Source organism: Peromyscus maniculatus, chromosome 5 (genome assembly GCF_049852395.1).
Source record: "Peromyscus maniculatus bairdii isolate BWxNUB_F1_BW_parent chromosome 5, HU_Pman_BW_mat_3.1, whole genome shotgun sequence".
NCBI classification, from domain to species: domain Eukaryota; kingdom Metazoa; phylum Chordata; class Mammalia; order Rodentia; family Cricetidae; genus Peromyscus; species Peromyscus maniculatus.
Window position 1 is genome coordinate 135,940,995 of NC_134856.1, and position 20,782 is coordinate 135,961,776.

Consider the following 20,782-nt stretch of genomic DNA (forward strand, 5'->3'; position numbering starts at 1 on the left):
AAGTCTCTGTGTTTACTTGGTTGGGTCTGAGCGGCTGTGGGACTGGCGGGTGACAGAGATTTGTCCTGACTGTGGGCAAGGCAGGAAAACTCTAGCTACAATCTGGTAACAACTGATTAACCATAGAATGCCCCAATGCTGGAGATGGTCAAAGGTACAAAGTTAGGATGTTTGAAGGACTATATAGTAGCAATTGATTAACCACAGAATGCCCCAAGCCGGAGGTAGTCTATAAAGTTTGACAAACAACCGGTTAAAACTACAAAGTAAGATAACACAGAAATTCTGAAAAGCCCCTGAAACTTGAGCCAATCAGAATTGTACCCGTACTAGCGCCCCTAAATGATGTAACCTCATGGTTTTTGCCTTTGAAACCTGAGCTTGCAGAGGGGTGGGCACCTCCTCCAGCCTCTACTGTGTTGGATGGCTTGACGAGGTCCCTGCCGCGGCTTGAACAGCTTTAATAAACCTTGCTTTTGCATTTCGGGGGTCTCTCGACCAGGGCACAACACACAATACTGAGAAAACATTATTTCACCATTTCCAGAGAAAACTAACTAGTGTAAGAAATGATCAAGAGAGACTGCAGTTATAACAAGGTTGCTCTGCATAAATCAGTGCTACCAAACAATTACCCCCGTTAACAAGCTAATATCACTGAACAGTCATAAAACTTTCAAAGCAGAAAAACTATTTCTATATACATACTTCTACTTGTGCCATATCAGCTATATGTTTTATACTCTGTCTAATTTAATATTCTAAGAAACTCAGTTTTTAAAAATGTATTTGGGGAGCCAGACAGTGGTAGTACAAACCCTTAATCCTAGCACTCAAGAGGCAGAGGCAGGCAGGATCTCTGAGTTCAAGGCAAGCCTGGTCTACAGAGTTCCAGGGCGGCTAGGGTTCCCCAGAGAAACCCTGTCTCAAAAAATCAAAAGAATCTCTGTTTGATCCCCAGCACCCAAGTAAAAAACTGGGCATAGTGGCACATGCTTGTAATCTTAGCACTGGGGAGGCAGAGACAAGCAAATACTAAGGCTCAGTAACCAGCCAGCCAGCCTATCAGAATTGACAAACTCCACTGAACCTGTCTCAAAAAACAAGGTATGGTACATGGCTTTAATCCCAGCACTCAGGAGGCAGAGACAGAGAGATCCCAGGAAACCTCTAAGATTACTTAGAGGCATACACAGACATAATCAAACAGCAACAGTGAAAGCACTCATTTGATATGCAGCAGTGCAGAATGCACATTATAAATTCTAAATCAGGTTTATGTTCTTTGGCCCCAAGAATAGTATCCTTTGTAGTGATGGATGATAAGAAAGCAGCCTTGATAACTAAAGGCTTGTAGGGCTTCTTCTGCATGTTAGGATAACTATATTACTAACATTGTTCCCTGATTCCCATTTAGAAGGTTCTGATCTTCTCTGAGGGAAAAAAAAAAGAGGCCATTGTGATATTATCTATTAGGATCTATCGTCAGTAGATCTGTTACAGAGGCTAATTCTTCCTGCACTGGCACGAGGAAATCCCAGTCTGTCATTTGTGACACACCAGGTTCCAAGAAACCCGTGTGTGATTCATGAAAGCAGAGTTTCTAGCCAATTACCTGCAGTGCAGAGACTAGGAAAGGATCTAACATCTACTGTGAAAATTGTTTCCAAAAAACCCTTCACAGTATAAAAAGGAATGAAAAAATTAAGTCTCTGTTAAAGTGTTCAGGACCATAAACATAAATATAAGCAAAATTTTTATTTCTATAAGAATTTATTCAATCCTCAAACTGCTTTTTACAGCAACAGAATTCCAAGAAATTACTTGGTTAAATCCAAAATGAAAAATACATTCAGTAAAGGGGCTAGAGAGACGGCTCAGTGGTAAAGTTCCTTCTACTCAAGTCTGAGGACCTGAGTTTGGACACTGAGCAATCACAGAAAGGCCAGTTGTGCACACCTGTAACTCCTTCAATAGAGGGACAGGGTGGGAAAAGAAACAGAGATGCAGGAAGCAGGGATTTGAAGAACCCAGGGGCTTGCTGGCCAGTCAGATTAGCCAAAACGGGTGAGCTCCAGATTCAGTGAGAGACCCTATCTCAGAAAGTAAGGTAGAGATTGACTGAGGAAGATATCAACCTCTGGTCTCCATATGAGTACACACAGGTGTATGCATTCAAAAGAAAAAATATACTCTAAGAATTTTTTTTTTTTTTTTGAGTCACGGTTTCTGTATAGCCCTGGCTGTCCTGAAACTCACTATGTAGACCAGGCTGCCTCAAATTCAGAGATACACCTGCCTCTGTCTCTCTAGTGCTAGGATTAAAGGGCTGTGCCACCATGCCTGGGTTACTCTAAGAATTTCAACTTTTATGGCTATGGCCATGTGTGGTCAGGGATGGTTAACGATGCAATTAAAGATTCACGTATTGTCTTCCCTTTGTATTTCCTATAACATTTATAAATAAGTTTGTTATACAGTGATTCCCCCCCCCATTGTTCATTTCTTCTATTTATCTGTATGTAATGGAAAATGTCCCTATAGATTTAGAGACAAATCTATGTTCAGGTTCTAGTTCTATAATTAAAAGTAGCATCAACTAGTGCAAATCATGTAAACATTCTAAATCTTTCTTTCCCCATCTCTAACAAAGATAGTAAAAGTACTAAAGAAATGGTAAGTGGCCAGGTGTGGTGATGCACACCTTTAATCCCAGCATTCAGGAGGCAGAGGCAAGTGGATGTCTATGGGTTTGAGGCCAGCCTGGTCTACAGAGTGAGTTCCAAAATAACCAGAGCTATGTCAAGAGACCCTGTCTCAAATATCAAAATTAAAATAAACAAACAAAAAATAGTGATATTTTTACAAATAGTGCTGAAATGATAATTTTAATTATAAAAATTTCTCTCTGAGATTAAGTGTCCCCAAAGCTAAAACTCTATACCACCAAAATCTTTCAGGCTGAGGTGAACATTGTATCAACACAGAAGAGCAACAGCATAAACAAATGAATGACAAAAATCACAGAGAAGAGTATTCACCTGCTTATCACTCACTGTCATTTTTACTTCAATGGGGATCTCGCTGCTATCTGGAGAATCTTCTCTATTGAGGTCAAGGGGCTCAGGGGAACTTAATTGTGACTCTGTAATTTTAAAAAAAAAAAAAAAGTAAATACCATTAATTTCAATTTCTCTAAAGTTTAGGGTATGATAATGCTAAACTGACAATATAGACCTAGTTTGTTTCTTCTTGAAGCTTTACTGTGACATAATTTACACACAACAGTATTCACCAATTTTTCAGTTTGTAATTTGATGGGTTTTAACTAATACATATCATGTAACTACCACAATAAAGAAAATATGTTTCCAGCATCCTATTAAAATCCTCCTGTACCTTTCTGAAGTCAATTGTACAAATCTACTATATACTCCTACCATTTTGTCTCTCCTAGAATATCACCTAAATGGAATCAGCCAGATGTCACAGCGGCACACACCTGTAATCCTAGCTATTCAGGAGGCTGAGAGAATTCAAGTTCAAACCTGGGACAACATAGTGAGACCTGTCTTTAAAAAAGGTTAAAAAAAAAAAAATCACAGTGATTTGGTGTCATCTTTTACTTAGTATCATGTAACTGAGAGGCAGCCATGTTGTCAGACATATCAATGGTGCATCCCTTTTTTCTGGTAAGTAGTACTCTACTAAATGAATACATCACAGTTTGCTTATCTACTTACCAGTTAATCCATTTGGCTTATTTCACTGTAGTCCTAGTATCAAAATCTACTGATTTCAACAGAAACCAAAACCTGCTTATATTAGCTCTAAGGTTAAAAGGATGAATAGGGAAAACAGAAAGTAGGACAAAAATAAGTCTATGCATTCTACACAAAGATATGCCATTCTTTAATATGTTCTTTAAGCAATATCTAGTAGTTGAATGTACTGATGGAATAACAAGTCCCAGGCATTGTACTACCACTACCTATTACTAACACAGAGATATAGTATAAATCAGGAGCAGAAAACTATAGATACCTTCTGGGCCCAATCTGGCCAGCTGCCTGGTTTTGTAAATAAGGCCCTATTGGAACACAGCCATATTCATTCAGCTACATATTGTCTATGGCTGCTTTTGCAGTGAAACAGAGATGAATAGCTTTAACAAATATCTAACCTAAAGAGCCTAAAATATTTACTAATCTTAAAAAAAAAGAAGTTTGGGAAAAGTTTGGTGGGGGGGTCGGGGGTGAACTAATAAAAAGATTTTTTTGAAGTTGGCTAACTAGGAATTCTAGACACTTATCAATATAACAAGAGAACAACTGTATTTCAAATGACAACAAATCTGGTAAAGAAATGCTGTAAACTCAATGCCTATGTTCCATTCCAACTTTATGATGAAATTGTACTCCCAATGATGGTAAGAGGAAGTGGGAGGTCTTTGGGAAGTAGCTAGGTCATAAGAGTGAAGAAATAAAAAGGATGGGATTAGTACCCTGTATCAGAACCCCAGAGAGGGCTCTCATTCTGTCTCCCATGTAAGGACATAGTAAGAGGGTACATCTATGAACCAGAAAGTGGGTTCTCACTAGACACTGAATCTGTCTGTGCTTTGATCTTGGACTCCCCAGCCTCCAGAAATAAATGTCTCAGAAATAAAACTCTGAGAAATAAATGTCTGTTGTTTAAAAGAAACAGTCTATGGTGTTCACTTTTCTTTTCTTTTTTTTTATGTTTTAAATTGTATTTCCTTCTGGGCACCACATGCATGTCTGCTGGCCATGGAGGCTGGAAGAGAGTAATGGACCCCCTAGAACTGTTGTTAGAGATGATTGTCAGCCACGTGGGTACTTATGGTGAAGCCATGTGGGTACTTGTGGGGTACTTAAGAGGAATACTCAGTGCTCTTAACTCTGAGCCATCTCTCTAGACCCAATGTTTGCTTATTATAACCATAACTAAAATAAAAAATATATCTCAGAAGGTAAACCTTGTTAAGTTCTCGGTTGTTTTACTCTATACCTCTGACACTTTCATGCTTCACATATACAATGAATAGTCAACATTGGGCAAGTAAACAATCTATAAGATTCTAAACTAACTTCAGAATGATTAAAGGATTAAACACATTTATATTATTAACTATAGTGCAAAATTGGATGGACACACACACACTTTATCCACTCTGGTGGTAAGAGGCTCACAATTCTTAAACTGCAAAATCTTCTGTGTTAAATTTCCCTGAAAGAGCTTATCACCAAATACATTGTTCAAAGAATCACTCCCCAAACAATGCTAGTACCATCCTGTGACAGTTAGCCTTGATTGTCAATTTGACTGATTTAAGAAACCTAGATTAGTAAATTTACAGATGGGTATGTATGTGACTGCAATTCCTGAGACAGTTAGATCCTGAGGGCTCTGACCCAGTTAATGGAGTCATCTCTTGGGGATTCACAATGATGACTTTATTGAGAGACAGTAAAAGGGAAGAGGTGAGGCCTAGTTGAAAAGTATCAGCCACTGATAATTACATCCTTAGGACAATATCTTACTCAAGTCTTTCTGTCTTTCTCTTTTCATTGGTTCTTATATAATAGCACAAGGTAAAGAAGCTTCTCTGCCACACATTTCCATCATGTTTACGTTCTGCTCAAGTGCATGGAGATAAGCAATACTGACTACCCTGAAACCATGAGTCAAATTAATCTTGAGGCTCAATGGTTAAGAGCACTGGTGCTCTTCTAGAGAACATGGACTTAACTCCCATATGGCAACTCACAACTATCTGTAACAACAGTTCCTGGGAATCCAGTCCCTCTTCTGGCCTCCATGGGAACTGCATGCATTTGGTACACACTCCATACACATACAAACAGTGCTAGCTAATAAGAGAGGGGAAAAGTAAGCTCTTCCTAAGTGAAGTTAGATAGCTTTTATGATCATGACTCCCTACCATTAGCTTACAGGTTAAATACAACTGTTTGCTGACCTAAACCACTTCCATGTGGGTGCTAAGATTCAAACCTGGGTTCTCTGGAAGAGTAGACAGTACTGTTAACTGCCAAACCATGTCCAGCCCCTAGGACTTTCTGTTTATTTTTTAAATTAGTATACAAAACAATGGCTTTTACTATCACATTTTATATATACTTTTTATGACCCTCCTCCCTCACTCCTTCCCCATGCCTCCTTCCACTACTCATACCCTTCCTCTTTGCATTTTCATGTATATTCTATTACCTTAATTTTCCTTAAGAAATCTTTTTGCTCTTCCATGGTCCCCTTTTTAGTTTTTTTGTTGTTGTTTTTTTGGTTTTTTTTTCCAGTTTTTTTTTAAATTTTTTTTATTTATTTTACAATACTATTCAGTTCTACATAATAGCCACAGATTCCCTTGTTCTCTCCCTTCCTGCCCCCCTCCCCTTCCCCCCAGCCCACCCCCCATTCCCACCACCCTTTTTAGTTTTATGACCTATCTCACACCCCTTTACATACATGTAAAAATTAAAATCTATTAGCTAAGACTATGACAATCATTATATTTGCAGGTTGTTTCTGAAAGATGCCACAATGACATCATATGCCAGCATCTCAAACAGGTAGATTGAGTGACTTCCCAGAAGGATGGCAAAATTCAACAGTTCCAGAGAGAAAAGGGGATAGTTTTCTTTTCACAAAGACAGCACCACATTCTTGAGTGCCCTAGCCAAAATCACAGCACTTTGGTAATGGAGTCTCTTAGTAGGTATCATTAGGCAGTAATCCAAATACATTTCAAATGTATTAAGAAAACACTTTCATTAAAAACCAACACTACTTACATTCTTAAAACAATAAAAAAAACCTTTTTGATAGGTTGCCAAGTGTTTTAAAGTATTTATAGGATTTTTCCTAGAGTACATGTTAACTAAGTTTTAGTCTTTATGGGGAAAAAAAATGAAAGAAATTAAAATAAGAAAACTATGAATACTCTTGACAGGCTATGTGTGTTCTAAAGGAACCGAAATATGACTGAGTAACATTTGTACACTACTTGTTTTCCAGTGAGTTTCAATATTAGCAGGTAGTTCCTTAACATCACATGAATGAGATTCCTGAGTAATACAATGGGCTCCACTTTTAAGGAAGGAAGGAAGGAAGGAAGGAAGGGAGGGAGGGAGGGAGGGAGGGAGGGAGGGAGGGAGGGAGGGAGGCAGGCAAGCAAAACAAATTCTTCAGAAAGTAAAAGTGGTTCATTTAGCAAAATAATTATTCATATTATACAATGACTCATCAAAGAGTTCCCTTAGACAGTGGATATTTTAGTTCATTTTAAATCGTTTTACATATCTAAATCCATCCACATAAAACTCTGAATTAGTATGTCTTATGCCTAAGCAAAGTATATATCTCCATTTTTATAATTATAAACTAAAGCATTTAACCAGATCTTGTCTATAATTAAAACTATGCCAGCCCCAAAACTGCACAAAAAAATTCAGTTCCTGAACTCATAAAACCTCAAACAGGAGTATCAAACTAACTACTAAAGGGCTTTGCTTAATAATGAAAGTGACTTGAGAACAGCCTAACTTTGAGAACACATAAATCAAACATATAAGACCCCTTGGCTCTGAATTCACTGTTAAGTAAGGATTATTCTTGATACTTGTTGCTTCTTCAGATCACATGGTAGGCAAGCGAGTAGACAAAAAAGCCAATTAATCTCAAAACCAAATTACCCCTAAGCAGAAAATAAGGTTGATAATCAGAACCTGTGTAATGAAGCTATTAAGGTCTTGCCCTAAAAGCTTTCTCTCAGGGTCCGAGAAAGGCTCTACAAAACAAAAAAGGAATCCAGCAGGGTATCAGAATAAATCTCACACCATGATTCTTCTGTCCATGTCTCTTTATTTTCTCCTTCTTCTCTTCTCTCTCATTCTACCCTGAGTCTCCAAAGTTTCTAGTTTTACACATATACAAAACAAGGGCAAGTCTCTGGAAACTGCAGTTACAGAGATTGGACGTTCCTTTATCTCTGAAGGTCCCAAATGTGATCTATTTGAAAGACTCCTTTCCTGACTAGGTGTCCTGCCAAATGGGAGATAATCGTAGAGAGCTAGCTTTTAACATCTGTCTCAGAGAAGGGAGTGGAAATTAGGATGTGGGAACCAAGGTTATTGACTGCATGACTGCCCCATGGAGTGTGTGTGTGTGTGTGTGTGTGTGTGTGTGTGTGTGTGTGTGTGTGTGTGTGTGGTGGGGGGGTACTACCCAGCACATGGGAGAAATTATGCCCAATAAATAATCAAAGAGCTGCTATGCCATGGGAATAGATCCCAAAATTGTAATGATGGAAGAAAGCTTATGGCTTCACACAAGAGATCTATAGCAGGAAACAGTCAAATCATTCAAAAAACAGTTAACGCTAAGAAGTCTTACGTTCTTTGGTTTAGACTTCCATCAGAGTCCTTGGTGCTGTGGGATGTCTTTCTGTATGCTGTGAATATGTGTGGCTACCACTGGATAATAAATAAAGCTGTATTGGCCTATGACAAGAGAGCTTACAGCCAGGTGGGAAATCCAAGCAGAGATACAGAAAGAAGGGTGTAGTCAAGAGAGACTAAAGCCTGCTACTGAAGGAGCAATAAGATGTGTCAGCACAACATATAGATTTATAGAAATGGGTTAATTTAAGATGAAAGAGCTAACTAGCAAGAAGCTGAAGCCATAGGCGATACAGTTTGCAGTTAATATAAGCCTCTGAGTGATTATTTTATAAGCAGCTGTGGGACCATGGGGCTGGGTGGAACTGGAGAAATTTCCAGCTACACCTTGGCTCTGGTGGGTTGGCACTTTTGTGAAGGCTGAATTTCTCACTGCATAATCCTGTGGCCCTCAGCACCTGTGTCCACTAGAAACATGTGTGTGAGCATATATGTGTATATATACTAGTGATAAACACACACACATAAACCACACATAATCCTCCTGAGAATGGTTTGAATAGTCAAAAAATTTAATAAGAATGAAAAGGTAGGTAAGTAATATCAGAAATTCAGTAAAGTCATGGTTTGCTTACCAGGACAAACAGTGATTTCCTCTGCAGAACCTTCTGGCATAAGGACTAAGCTTCTCTTACTGGTCAAAGCTGCAATGCTGAAACAGAACCAAATGTAAGTGAACTCCTCATAGAAGAAAGTGGAGCACAGGTCCACAAGCAATAGTGGGGTCGTTTACAAAGCCACAAGTGAGCTGACACATCCTGTACAACATCACAATCAGAAAGCAAGGAGTCTACAGTCCAAGTAGGCCAGAAATAGGGAAAATAAGCATGCTTACAACTTTGGTTCCAGTGAAACCATTGAATGAAAAGAAGCATCCTTTTGTAGTCTCCATAGAGGAGGTTTAAAGGGTAAGAACTCCCAGTGACTATCAGAGAAGACAAAAATTATACTACAGTATAAAAATGTCAAAGGTATTTTGCAGTCTGGCTACCAGTTAAAGCCTTCTGAAGGCAAGAGACATAAAAACTCAGAAAACATGGAGATTCTCCTGACAGCACAGCAGTTTTTCCTCACCTTAGAGTTAAAGTTCTCTTTATCTCAAGATATAGCTTTCCAAGCTACAAAAATGAAATAAAATCCCAAAGTGTCCTACAGCAAAAATCTGCCCACACAAGTTGACTACCTCTTCTGGGAAAAACTTAATTATGAATAGCTTCCCTTATCTAGCCTTCTGGTTTTTCCTGCCATGGAGTATGGAGTATGATCTCTTTCTGACATCAGAACACATGGCTGAGAGATCTGAGCATCTGAAACAGTCCCCTCATGCTTCACAGAGTTTTATGATTAGTTTGATCAAGTATGCAAGAAGACACTTAAAAACACAAATCCTCTCATCAACCAAGAGCCACAGAGAAGAGACAATAGCCACCACTGAGACTCATGATAAATAACTAAATCATGACAGGAAACCACAAGTGATTTCTCTCCCTAAATAAAAAATTTCAGAGCATTTGTTATAAACCCAAGCCAGACACAGTTTTACTCTGCATGTAACATTAGGGCTCTATTCAAAAAGTCCATCACAAGACAATTTGCTGACATTTATAAAATGGGCTAATCAATTTGAAGTCAAACCACATTGTATGTGATTTCAACTCCCTCCTGGTGACAAAGCATATAATCATTTATTAAAACCTACATCTGCTCTACACAGGCTTACCACAATAAAACAGAGAGCAGAACACCAACTCCAGTTTAAAACATTTCCAAAAGTGTCTTAACAGCAGAAGAATCAAACCAACTCCATATTCTTCAGCTTAGGGATAAACACCTAGTACTATCCACCAAATGCTTAACAAAGACCACTACCTAAATTCTAGTAATGGCAACTGGGCTTTAAGTTCCATATGAGAGATAACAGCCATTCAATACAAAGATCAACTCTTGAGAAATCCTCAAAACAAACTGTCAGACAAAGGGGGAAAGTGGTTGGAAACCTGACCCAGTTAACAATCAATTAACCATTATCTATTATAAAAGAAAAAAAGATTGGGAAAGTAACCCCATCAACTAATCATCAAGAATAGAGGAAGCGGGTTTGCAGTGATGGCTCAGTGGTTAAGAGCACTCACTGACTGCTCTTCCAGAAGACTTGGGTTCAATTCCCAACACCCACAGGGCAGCTCACAATTCTCTGTAACTCCAAAATCTGACACTCTGACATAGATATATATTTAGGCAAGGTGCCAATGCACATAAAAATAAAAATAATTTTTTTAAAAATGGAAGAGCTAATGCAAATACATAGCTATAGTATTAAGTAAGACACCAACTAGAGCTGGGCAGTGGTGGCACATGCCTTTAATCCCAGCAATCGGGAGGCAGAGGCAGGCGGATCTTTGTGAGTTCAAGGCTAGCCTGATCTACATATTCTGTGTTTATGCGTGTGGTTTTTTTCTCCCTCCATGCTTAGGAGGATTTAAAATTTTTTTTTAGTGTGTGTGTGTGTGTGTGTGTGTGTGTGTGTGTGTGTGTGTGTGTGTGTACATGCATAGGCATGGGGATCAGAGAACAGTTTTTCTGAGTCTGTACTCTCCTTCCACCACAATGTCTGGGAATCAAACTCAGGTTATCAGGCTAGTGCAGTAAGCACCCACTGAGCCACTGAGCCCTATTATCCAGGATTTTTTTTGTTTTGTTTTGCTTTTTGAGATAGGGTTTCTTCATGTAGGCCTACATGTCCAAATATCTATGTAGACCAGGCTGGACTCAAACTCACAAAGATCCTCCAGTTTCTGCCTCCCTAGTAAATGTTCTTGTTTTGTTTTTGTATTGTATTAAATTTTTTTTAATGTCTTTACTTGCTATTTCTCTTCAAATATATATCTAATTTTGTTTATCCATTCTTTTCCATTTAGGAAAAAACTTTTCCCTAGTTTCTTAAGATATGATCTCAATGTGTAGCCTTAACTGGCCTAGAACTTATTATTCAGACTGGCCTGCCTCTGCCTGGGAAGAACTAGATTAAAGGCATGCACCACCAGTGCCTAGCTTTCTTCTTCACTTTTTTTTTTTTTTGGTTTTATTTTGTTTTTTGCCCAATGATTCCTTCTTTTCCTCCGGCTGTCTACATTTAATCTCTTGAGTTTACCTTATTGACTTTCTAATATTCTTATATTTTTATTTTTTTACTCCTCATCCTACATTTATTAAAATTTGCTTTTGAACTTTTCTGTTCGGAGATACTTTCTTTCTTACTCTCATGCTCTTGTCTCTCCCTACCCCCTAAAAACCATTGAGCTAAATCCCCAACCCTCTACTCCATTTCTTATTTTTCCTTCCATCTATTTAATTTTGTTCTCCCCTTTTCTCCCCTTCTCCAGTCTCCTTATTCTCTTGCTATTTCCACACTTGCTTTAAAGAATAATTAACTTTATACCACATTCTATAGCAATATGGCATTTTCAGCTACATTGTCATTGGTGAACCATAACTGATTTATCTGCATTTCTATATCTCACACAGTTTGATGGTATTGTTGCTATAGCAGTGTGTTTCCTCCTGAGTATATACCTTCAAGAGCCTTGAGGCAGGGAGAGGGGCTTGGACTTGCCTCTACTGGATGTGCCTCCTCATGGGAGGCCTTGCCTTCTTGTGGAGGGGAGTAAGGGGTGGATTGGGAGATGGAGGCTGTGGGGGCAGGAAGAGGAGAGAGGGGGATCTTTGACTGGTGTGTAAAACAAATGAAAAAATTTTCTTAAAAAAAAAAAAGATACAAAAAAAAAAAGAGTAGGTTGTTCAATAAGAAGATCTACCTCTAAAATCCAGAAGAGCTAACCAATCCAACAGACACATAAATTGTAACAATGAAATGCAAAAAAAATAGAAAGTCAGGACAACACAACTCCTCTAAAAGACTATAATCCTCAACTATGAAAATGTACAATGAAGCGCTCAAGTGTTTTCTGGTAAAAATGACCTATGATCTAACATAGCACACAAACAAAGCAGATTTAATCCAGGAATGGAAAGTCAGCAACATGGGGAAAAAAAAAAAAAAACGGCAAAATCAATGAAAAAAAAATCATCAATATGGATAAAAAAAAAGCCACAAAGAAGAGAAATTCAGAGATTTTTGAAAGAAAGGGAGAGAGGAAGTAAAGGAAAGAGGAGAAGGAGAGGAGGGAAGGAAACGAAAAAAGAAGAGGAAGGGAGGGAGGAAGAAAGAGAGGGAGGAAGGCAGGCATTGAAAAGCTTATGAATAAAAAATGAAGTAGAAGTGCTGGAAAGATGGCTCAGTAGATAAGAGCACTTACTGTTCCTACAGAGGACCTGGGGTGGGTTCCCAGCACCCACAGGGCTCACACCATCATTTGAAACTCCAGTTGAGGGGATCCAATGTCTCTTCCTACCTCTGCAGTCTCCTGCACATATACAGTGCACATACATATACCCAGGCACACACACATACAAAAAAATAAGTATTTTTTTAAGTAAAGTGGAAAACATCACCAGTAGATTTGACTAAGCAGAAGAAAGAATATCAAGGGTAGAGGACAAAGTGAAACAAATTCTAGATTCAATTATTACTGAGGAAAAAAAATAAATGAGCATTATCACAACATCTAAGAATTCTAGGACAGCAGATATGGTGGCACAAATCTTTAGTCCCAACACTAGAGAGAGAGAGAGAGGCAGGTGGATCTCTGTGAGTACAAGTCCAGCCTGATCTACATAGTGAGCTTCAGGACAGCCAGACTACATAATGAAATGAGACCCTGTCTCGAAAAAAGAATCAAAAAAGGATCCATATAATGGACATATGATAGAAGACAGAGCTGCTATGAACACTAAAAGCATAAACTATTCAATGATACTACAGCAGAACATTTCCCAAACTTACAGAAAGAAACGGACTCTCAAAACACAAGAGGCATTTAGAACACCCACAGACATGACCAGAGAAGAACCCCTGTACATGTTATAGTCAAGAGGTCAAACATATAATGTAGGGGCTGAGGAAATGGCTCAAACATTAAAGTGCTTGACACACCAATCTAAGAACCAGAGTTCAGATCCACAGAAACCCACTTAAATATTTGGTGGGTATGGCAGTGACCTGCAATTCCAGTCTCAAAAGGCTAAGATGGGGATTCCCAGAGCTAGCTGGCTAGCAAGACAAGTCATACTGGCAGGCTATGGGTTGAACTGAGACACTCTGCCTCAGTGAATAAGGTAGAAGTATGATCCAAGAGGGATACTATATGAGTTTCCACATGTGCATACCCACCCATATGCAAAAACATGAATACATACACATAAAAATAAAAAAAAGAAAAAAATACAAAGCAAAGAAACAATATTAAACGCTGTAAAGGAAAACCATCAACTCACCTACAAAGGCAAAAACATCAGAATAGTATCAGGCTCTCATCAGCACTGCTCAAAGCCAGGGGAACATGGGAAGATGTGATTTTAAGCACTGAAAGTAAATAACTGCCACCCAAGAATGTTAAACCTAGCAAAGCTATCTTTTAAAACTGACAGAAAAATAATAGCATTTCAAGACAAGCACAAACTAAGGCAGTTCATGACCACCAAGCTTGCACAGCAGAAGATATGTAGATGAATACTATACATAAAGGGAGAAGAAAAGCCAGTCTTAATTATAAGAGCACATGAAAGATTATATTTTAGGAGAGGGATGACCAAACAAATGAGATCTAGGAAGGAAACCATCATGTCTAACACTGTAAACCAGCAAACCCATGATACTAATAGGGAAGAAAGAACAAACAGCAATCCAACCAACCACAAGACAACCAACAAAACTACAGGAATTAATAAGTATCTCACTATAATAATTTTAAACATGAATGGCATTGATTCACCAATAAAAAGACACAACACAGACTGACTTATTCCAACCTCCTGTTGTCTCCAGATAAAAGCCAAGAGATAGAAAATTCAAGCAAACAGACACCCAAAGCAAGCTGGTAGAGTTATTCTGGTATTTGATAAAGTAGACTTCAAACCAGAATTAGTCAGGAGACATAAACATCACAACATATTAAAAGGGAACAATTCACCAGGCATGGTGATGCATGCCTTTAATCCCAGCACTTGGGATACAAAGGCAGGTGGATCTCTTTGAGTTCAAGGCTAGCCTGGTCTACATAGTAAGTACCAGGACGACCAGAGCTATGCAAAGAGACCCTGCCCCCAAAAAAAGAAAGAAAAAAGGAAAAAACAAAACAAAAAAAACAGAAAAAAGCCTTTCAATTCTATCGCACTTCAGCCAGAATTAATAAAGCAAATAACAAATGTTGGTAAGGATGCAGGGAGATTTAAATTTTATAGCCAATATTATCAATACGGAGGCTCCAAGAAAGACAAACAGAAAGAAAGATGAAAGGAAAGATGGGAGGGAGGGAAGGAAAGAAAAAGAGAGAGAGGTGGGGTGAGAGAAAGAGAGAGAGCAAGAACAAAAGAGAGAAAAAGAGATAGAGAACAGAATTACCATACAATCCAGCTACATTATACCTATGCATCCGAAGAACTCTAAGTCAACATACCATAGAGATACTTGCATATCCATGTTTAAAGCCACACTATTCACAATAACCAAGAAATGGAATCAGCCTAGATTTCAACCAATGAATGAAGATACATATACACAATGGGAAAAAAATGAAATCATGATATTTGCAGGAAAAAAAATGGATGCAAAGTCACCATTAAACAAAACAAGCAGATTCAGAAAAACAAAGACCATATATCATGCTCTCTCATATGCAAAACCTAGATTTATACATATAGTATAAATCTAATATGTAATAAATACATGATAATGTATACTTGTAGAGCATGAAACTAATAAGGGGATCATGAGAGAGCAGGAAGACTTTTTTTTTTTTTTTTGGTTTTTTTCGAGACAGGGTTTCTCTGTGTAGCTTTTGCGCCTTTCCTGGAACTCACTTGGTAGCCCAGGCTGGCCTCGAACTCACAGAGATCCACCTGGCTCTGCCTCCTGAGTGCTGGGATTAAAGGCGTGCACCACCACCGCCCGGCCTAGGAAGACTTTAAGAAAGGGGAGAAACAGAGAAAGTAATGGGCTAACCAGAAGAAAGGGTATAACTGGCCAGGGGAGGGGACACAGAGAGGACAGTGAGAGAGGAAAGTGAATGAGAACAACTGCACAAATACATGAAGATGACATGAAACCTATTATCTGTATGCTAATCTAAAAGGAAAAAGCAACATAAACAGAGAGAACCAAAGGAGAAAGAAGACAGGAAGATAAGCCATAAATAAACAGTATAGGAAGCTAGAATTAGAGAACAGCAAGAAATAAACCAGGTAAAATATATACCAAGATGGCTAGAGTGGGTAAGAAAACCTTTATGATCTCTTTCAGGCTTAGTATTTTAGGCTTCTAAGAGATGCATATTTGTCCCGGGCAGTGGTGATGCTTGCTTTTAATCTTAGCACTTGGAGGTAGAGGCAGACAGATCTTTGAGTTGGAGGCCAGCCTGGTCTACCTAGAGAATTCCAGGAGAGTCAGGGCTGTTATACAGAGAGATTCTGTCTTGAAAAACAAAAAACAAAAACAAAAACAAAAACAAAAAAAAAAAGGGAGAGAGAGATGCCTATTTGCATACTTAGAGCTAAAAACAATTTCCAGTCTTGACGCATAAAGGAGATAAAAGTTCCCTGTCAAGTTTTCCACATAGTCTCTTTCAAGTGGTTCATGTTCCTTATGCTATACCATAGGAAGAGACCTGAAACCCACAGAAAATACAAGCTCACCTTTGTGAGGGAGGCACAAAGTTTCCTTCTTCAGAACTCTTCAGAACTTCTTCAGAAGTTTCTTCAACAAACAGACCTTGGGAAGACTGTAAAGAAACAGGAAACACCCTAAATACACAGATGAACCTATTCTTCTCTTGTTATTATTTATTTTGTGCATGTTTATATGTGCACATGGAAGCCAGAGGTCAACCTTGGGTATCATTCCTCAGAGGCTAGCCACCTTGGGTTAGTGTGTTGAATTCTGTTGTGTTTTGTTTGTAACAGAGTCTCACTATATGTAGACTAGGCTGGCCTCCAACTCACAGAGATTCTCTTCTGGTATTAGAGACACAAGCTACCACACCAAGCCATATCCACCTTGTTCTTTGCTATTTTTGTTTTGTTTTACATTTATTTATCTTTGGGAGAAGGAGTTCATATGAGGAGTTCAGAGGGCAAGTTGCAAGAGTCAGTTCCCACTTTCCACTCTCTGGATTCTGAGAATCAAATTCAGGTCATCAGGTCCCTCTTTCCTGGTGATGACAAGCACCTTGTTTCTTAAGACAGCCTCTCTCATTGGCCTGAAGCATCTCAAGTGAACTAAGCTAAGTTGACTTGTTAGCCCCAGGTCTCCATCCGTCTCCAACTCTCCAGTACTAGACATAAAAGTGAGTGCCAGCCACTACACCCAGCCATTTTTCATGGGTTCTGGAATGGAACTCAGATTCTCAAGTGTATATGGCAATCGGTTCCAACTGAGCATTCTCCTCAGCCCTAGTTTCTTCCTTTAAAAAAAAAAAAAATCTAGACTGGGCGGTGGTGGCGCTCGCCTTTAATCCCAGTACTCGGGAGGCAGAGGCAATCTCAGCACTAGGGACATAGAAGTAGGAATATCTCTATAAGTTCAAGGCTAGGCTTGTCTATAGAGTGAGTTCCAGGACAGCTAAGGCTACACAGTGAAACCCTGTCTCAGAAACCAAAACAAAACAAAAGAATAAAACAAAGGCCAGGCATGGGGTAGCACTTGGGAGGGAGAGGCAGGCAGATCGCTGTGAGTTCAAGGCTAGCCTGGTATATTCCAGTGAGTTCCATGAAGAAAGCAACTAATGCTACTTTAAGTTGGTTTTCTGAGAAAGTACCTTGGCTATGAAACTTCTTCCAGGAAAAGCTTCTTTAGCTACTTGATAAAGTTTTCAGGGTTTCTTACACTTATCAATACCCCAAACAAGTAAGGGATCCCTCTATGATTCTAATAAATGATGAAATTTAAAAAAAAGAGAGGAGGAAGTGAGTGGGGGAAAGGGAAGAAAACTGAATCTAGAATCAAAAGGAAAGGAAAGTTGTACAATAACTGGAAATGTGGTTACGACAAGTTAAACAATACTATCTGAACTACAATGCAGCATCAATGGGCCAGCAAGAAAAGGGCACTTGCTACCAAGTCTGACAACCTGAGTCTGATCCATGGGACTCATACAGCAAAAGGAGAGTACTGACTCCCCACAAATTATCTGCTGACCTACACACACATTCACATGCACACAAACAAATAAAATGTAACTTTCTAAAAACCTTTTCATTAAAATATAGCAACAATAAATAATGCACCCAACTCTTTGAATTAAGCAATGAATTTTTTTTTTGAGAAACAAAAGGACACACTGACACCTAGTGTTCACATAACAGAATTTTGTTGATTTAGAGAACTAGAGAGATGGCTCAAAAGTTAAAAGTATGTACTGCTAGAGAAGCAGAAGTCGAGCAACTGATAAAAGAACTGATTCCCACAAATTGTCCTCTGACCTTCACTATTGATAAATACATAAATAAATGTCTTAAAAGTATGTTGCTTTAAGTAAAGTGAAAAATAATAAAGACAATGTCAATCTCTGGCCTCCAACCTCTAACACATACAAATACAAATACAAATACACACACACACACACACACACACACACACACACACACACACACACACACAAAATCCCAAAAACCAGATAGGATTGTTAAAGAAGAATGTTCTCCATGGGCAGCCCCTAAGTGTTGCACTAGGCAATTTAATAAAATTCATTCTAATTCCTGTAACTCCATAAAGATGCAGCTGAAGAGCTGGCTCAACAATTAAGAACACTTGCTGCTCTTGCAAAGAACCCAGGTTTGGTTCTCAGCACCAACATGACAGCTCACAATCATCCCTAAATTCCTTCTGAATACTATAAAAGCATCATATAACTGCAAACTCATCATCAACTATAATTTTTAGAGTATTTTGTTTTATGATTCAAGTGTTTTCTATTGCTATTTCTGTTATCAGAATTTTTGAGTTTCTCGTTACCACATTTGTTTGGTTTTCCTTACAATAAAGATTTATGAAGTGCTAGCTTCATATTCCTAACAGTATAATTTTGATGTTTGTATTTTAGTAATTTTGTGTCTTTTAGCAAGTCATTTAATCTCAATTTTTACATCTAGAAAATGGGAATAACAATTCCTATCTTTAAGCAGTTTTAAAGAGAGAGAAACAAGATACAAGTTTTCATATATAACACTATCTAGCCATATTAGAAACAGACTAAGACAACAACCTAAATGTCCCAAAATGGAGATTGGTGTCATTAGAGAAAGTCACCAGAAGCAAAATCTAAATATACGATGAGAGGAAGAGTAAACTGGGAAATTGTCTCAACTTATGTCAAAGGCTATCTCCCCTAGGATTAACAAGGTGGAAGAAGGAAACTGACCCCTCCAAGTTGTCTTCTGACCTTGTACATGCTATGGCAATTGTGCACCCAGGAAAGTGCACGCACACACAATAAACAAACAAACAATTTGTTGTGTCTTTCAAGACAGGGTTTCTTTGTGCAACAGCCCTGGCCCAGGCTAGTCTCCAATTCAGAGATCCATCTGCCTCTGCCTCCCAAGTGCTGGGCTTAAGGGCATGTGTTACCACAGCAAGCAATAAACTGTGTAGATGAAATTTCCTCTGTTCAAGGTAATAACACAGTACTACTTGTGATAGGAAAATGTTAGAGACAACCTACATGTTCTCCTGTCGGCTACTGAATAAGCTACGGTTTATCTAATACAGTACATCCCATATATCAAGTAAATAGGGGTAAATTGAGTATTGTTAAGAGAATGAACTCAGAATTGAAAAACAAAAAGGGCAGAGTAATGTGTATAGTAAACTACCATTTGTAGAAATACAAGGCAAGGAGCTAAGGATGTATCTCAGTTGGCAGTGCTTGTCTAGTATGCATGAAATCCTGGATGCCATCCCCTGCACTATATAAAGCATCACAATACTTGCCTATAACCCAACCCCAGTACTCTGGAGATGGAAGCAGGAGGACCCCAAGTTCAAGGTCATCCTTCTACTTAACAAGTCTAAGCCAGCCTAGGCTACATGAGAACCTATGTGAACTGAAGCTCCCAGAAAAAGAGCTACATCTACACTGAACATTCTACAAAGCTGTTTAACTGATTATAACATCAATGACTATGGACAGACTGTAATGTTGCATGTCCAGAGCCAAATTATCTTAGCCCCAAAGTAGCTATTTATTGCTCACCTGTGTGTGTGACTTAGCATCCTTGTGACGATTAGGAAATGGAATGTATGAAGAGATCCCTAGCTTCCACCAACCCAAAAGCTAAGAATCAGAAAGTAGCTAAGGCCTACATAGAGGTTTCTCCCTTTTACTGCAATCCACCTACCTGATGTTCCCACCAATGTATTTGAAAAATAGGTTTTTTTCTTTAAAGACTTATTTTTATTTATTATTATTATTATTATTTTGGTTTTTGGTTTTTTGAGACAGGGTTTCTCTCTATAGCTTTGTGCCTTTCCTGGAACTCGCTTTGGAGACCAGGCTGGCCTTGAACTCACAGAGATCCGCCTGCCTCTGCCTCCCAAGTGCTAGGATTAAAGGCATACGCCACCACCGCCCAGCTTATTTTTATTATTTTTATTGTGTAAAGGTATGTGTCTGCCATAAAGAAGATGGAGCAATCCCAAACCAATGAATTAACAGCACAACTGAAAGCTCTAGAACAAAAAGAAACAAACTCACCCAGGAGAAATAGACGCCAAGAAATAATCAAATTGAGGGCTGAAATCAACGAAATAGAAACCAAGAGAACAATACAAAAAATTAATGAAACAAAGAGTTGGTTCTTTGAAAAAAAATCAACAAGATAGACAAATCCCTAGCCAAATTAACCAAAAGGCAAAGAGAGAGCACCCAAATTAACAAAATCAGAAATGAAAAGGGAGACATAACAACAGACAATGAGAAAATCCAGAGAATCATCAGATCATACTTCAAAAACCTGTACTCCACAAAAATGGAAAATCTGGAAGAAATGGACAGTTTTCTGGATAGATACCACATACCAAAATTAAATCAAGACCATATAAACCATTTAAATAGACCAATAACCCCTAAAGAAATAGAAACAGTCATCAAAAGTCTCCCAACCAAAAAAAGCCC

The 20,782-nt window shown here is 38.5% G+C and overlaps 1 protein-coding gene across 17 annotated transcripts in view; it reads right to left on the bottom strand.

Moving 5' to 3' along the window:
- Positions 1 to 20,782, bottom strand: part of Uimc1 (ubiquitin interaction motif containing 1) — an 82,425-nt gene that overhangs the window by 32,707 nt on the left and 28,936 nt on the right. For all 17 annotated transcript variants that reach the window (XM_076573400.1, XM_076573393.1, XM_042278517.2 and 14 more), the window contains 3 exons: positions 16,308 to 16,393; positions 9,074 to 9,150; positions 3,042 to 3,145 (listed from right to left, as the gene is read on the bottom strand). In XM_076573400.1, coding sequence (XP_076429515.1) covers positions 3,042 to 3,145; positions 9,074 to 9,150; positions 16,308 to 16,393 — 267 coding nt within the window. The remainder of the gene's footprint in view (positions 1 to 3,041; positions 3,146 to 9,073; positions 9,151 to 16,307; positions 16,394 to 20,782) is intronic.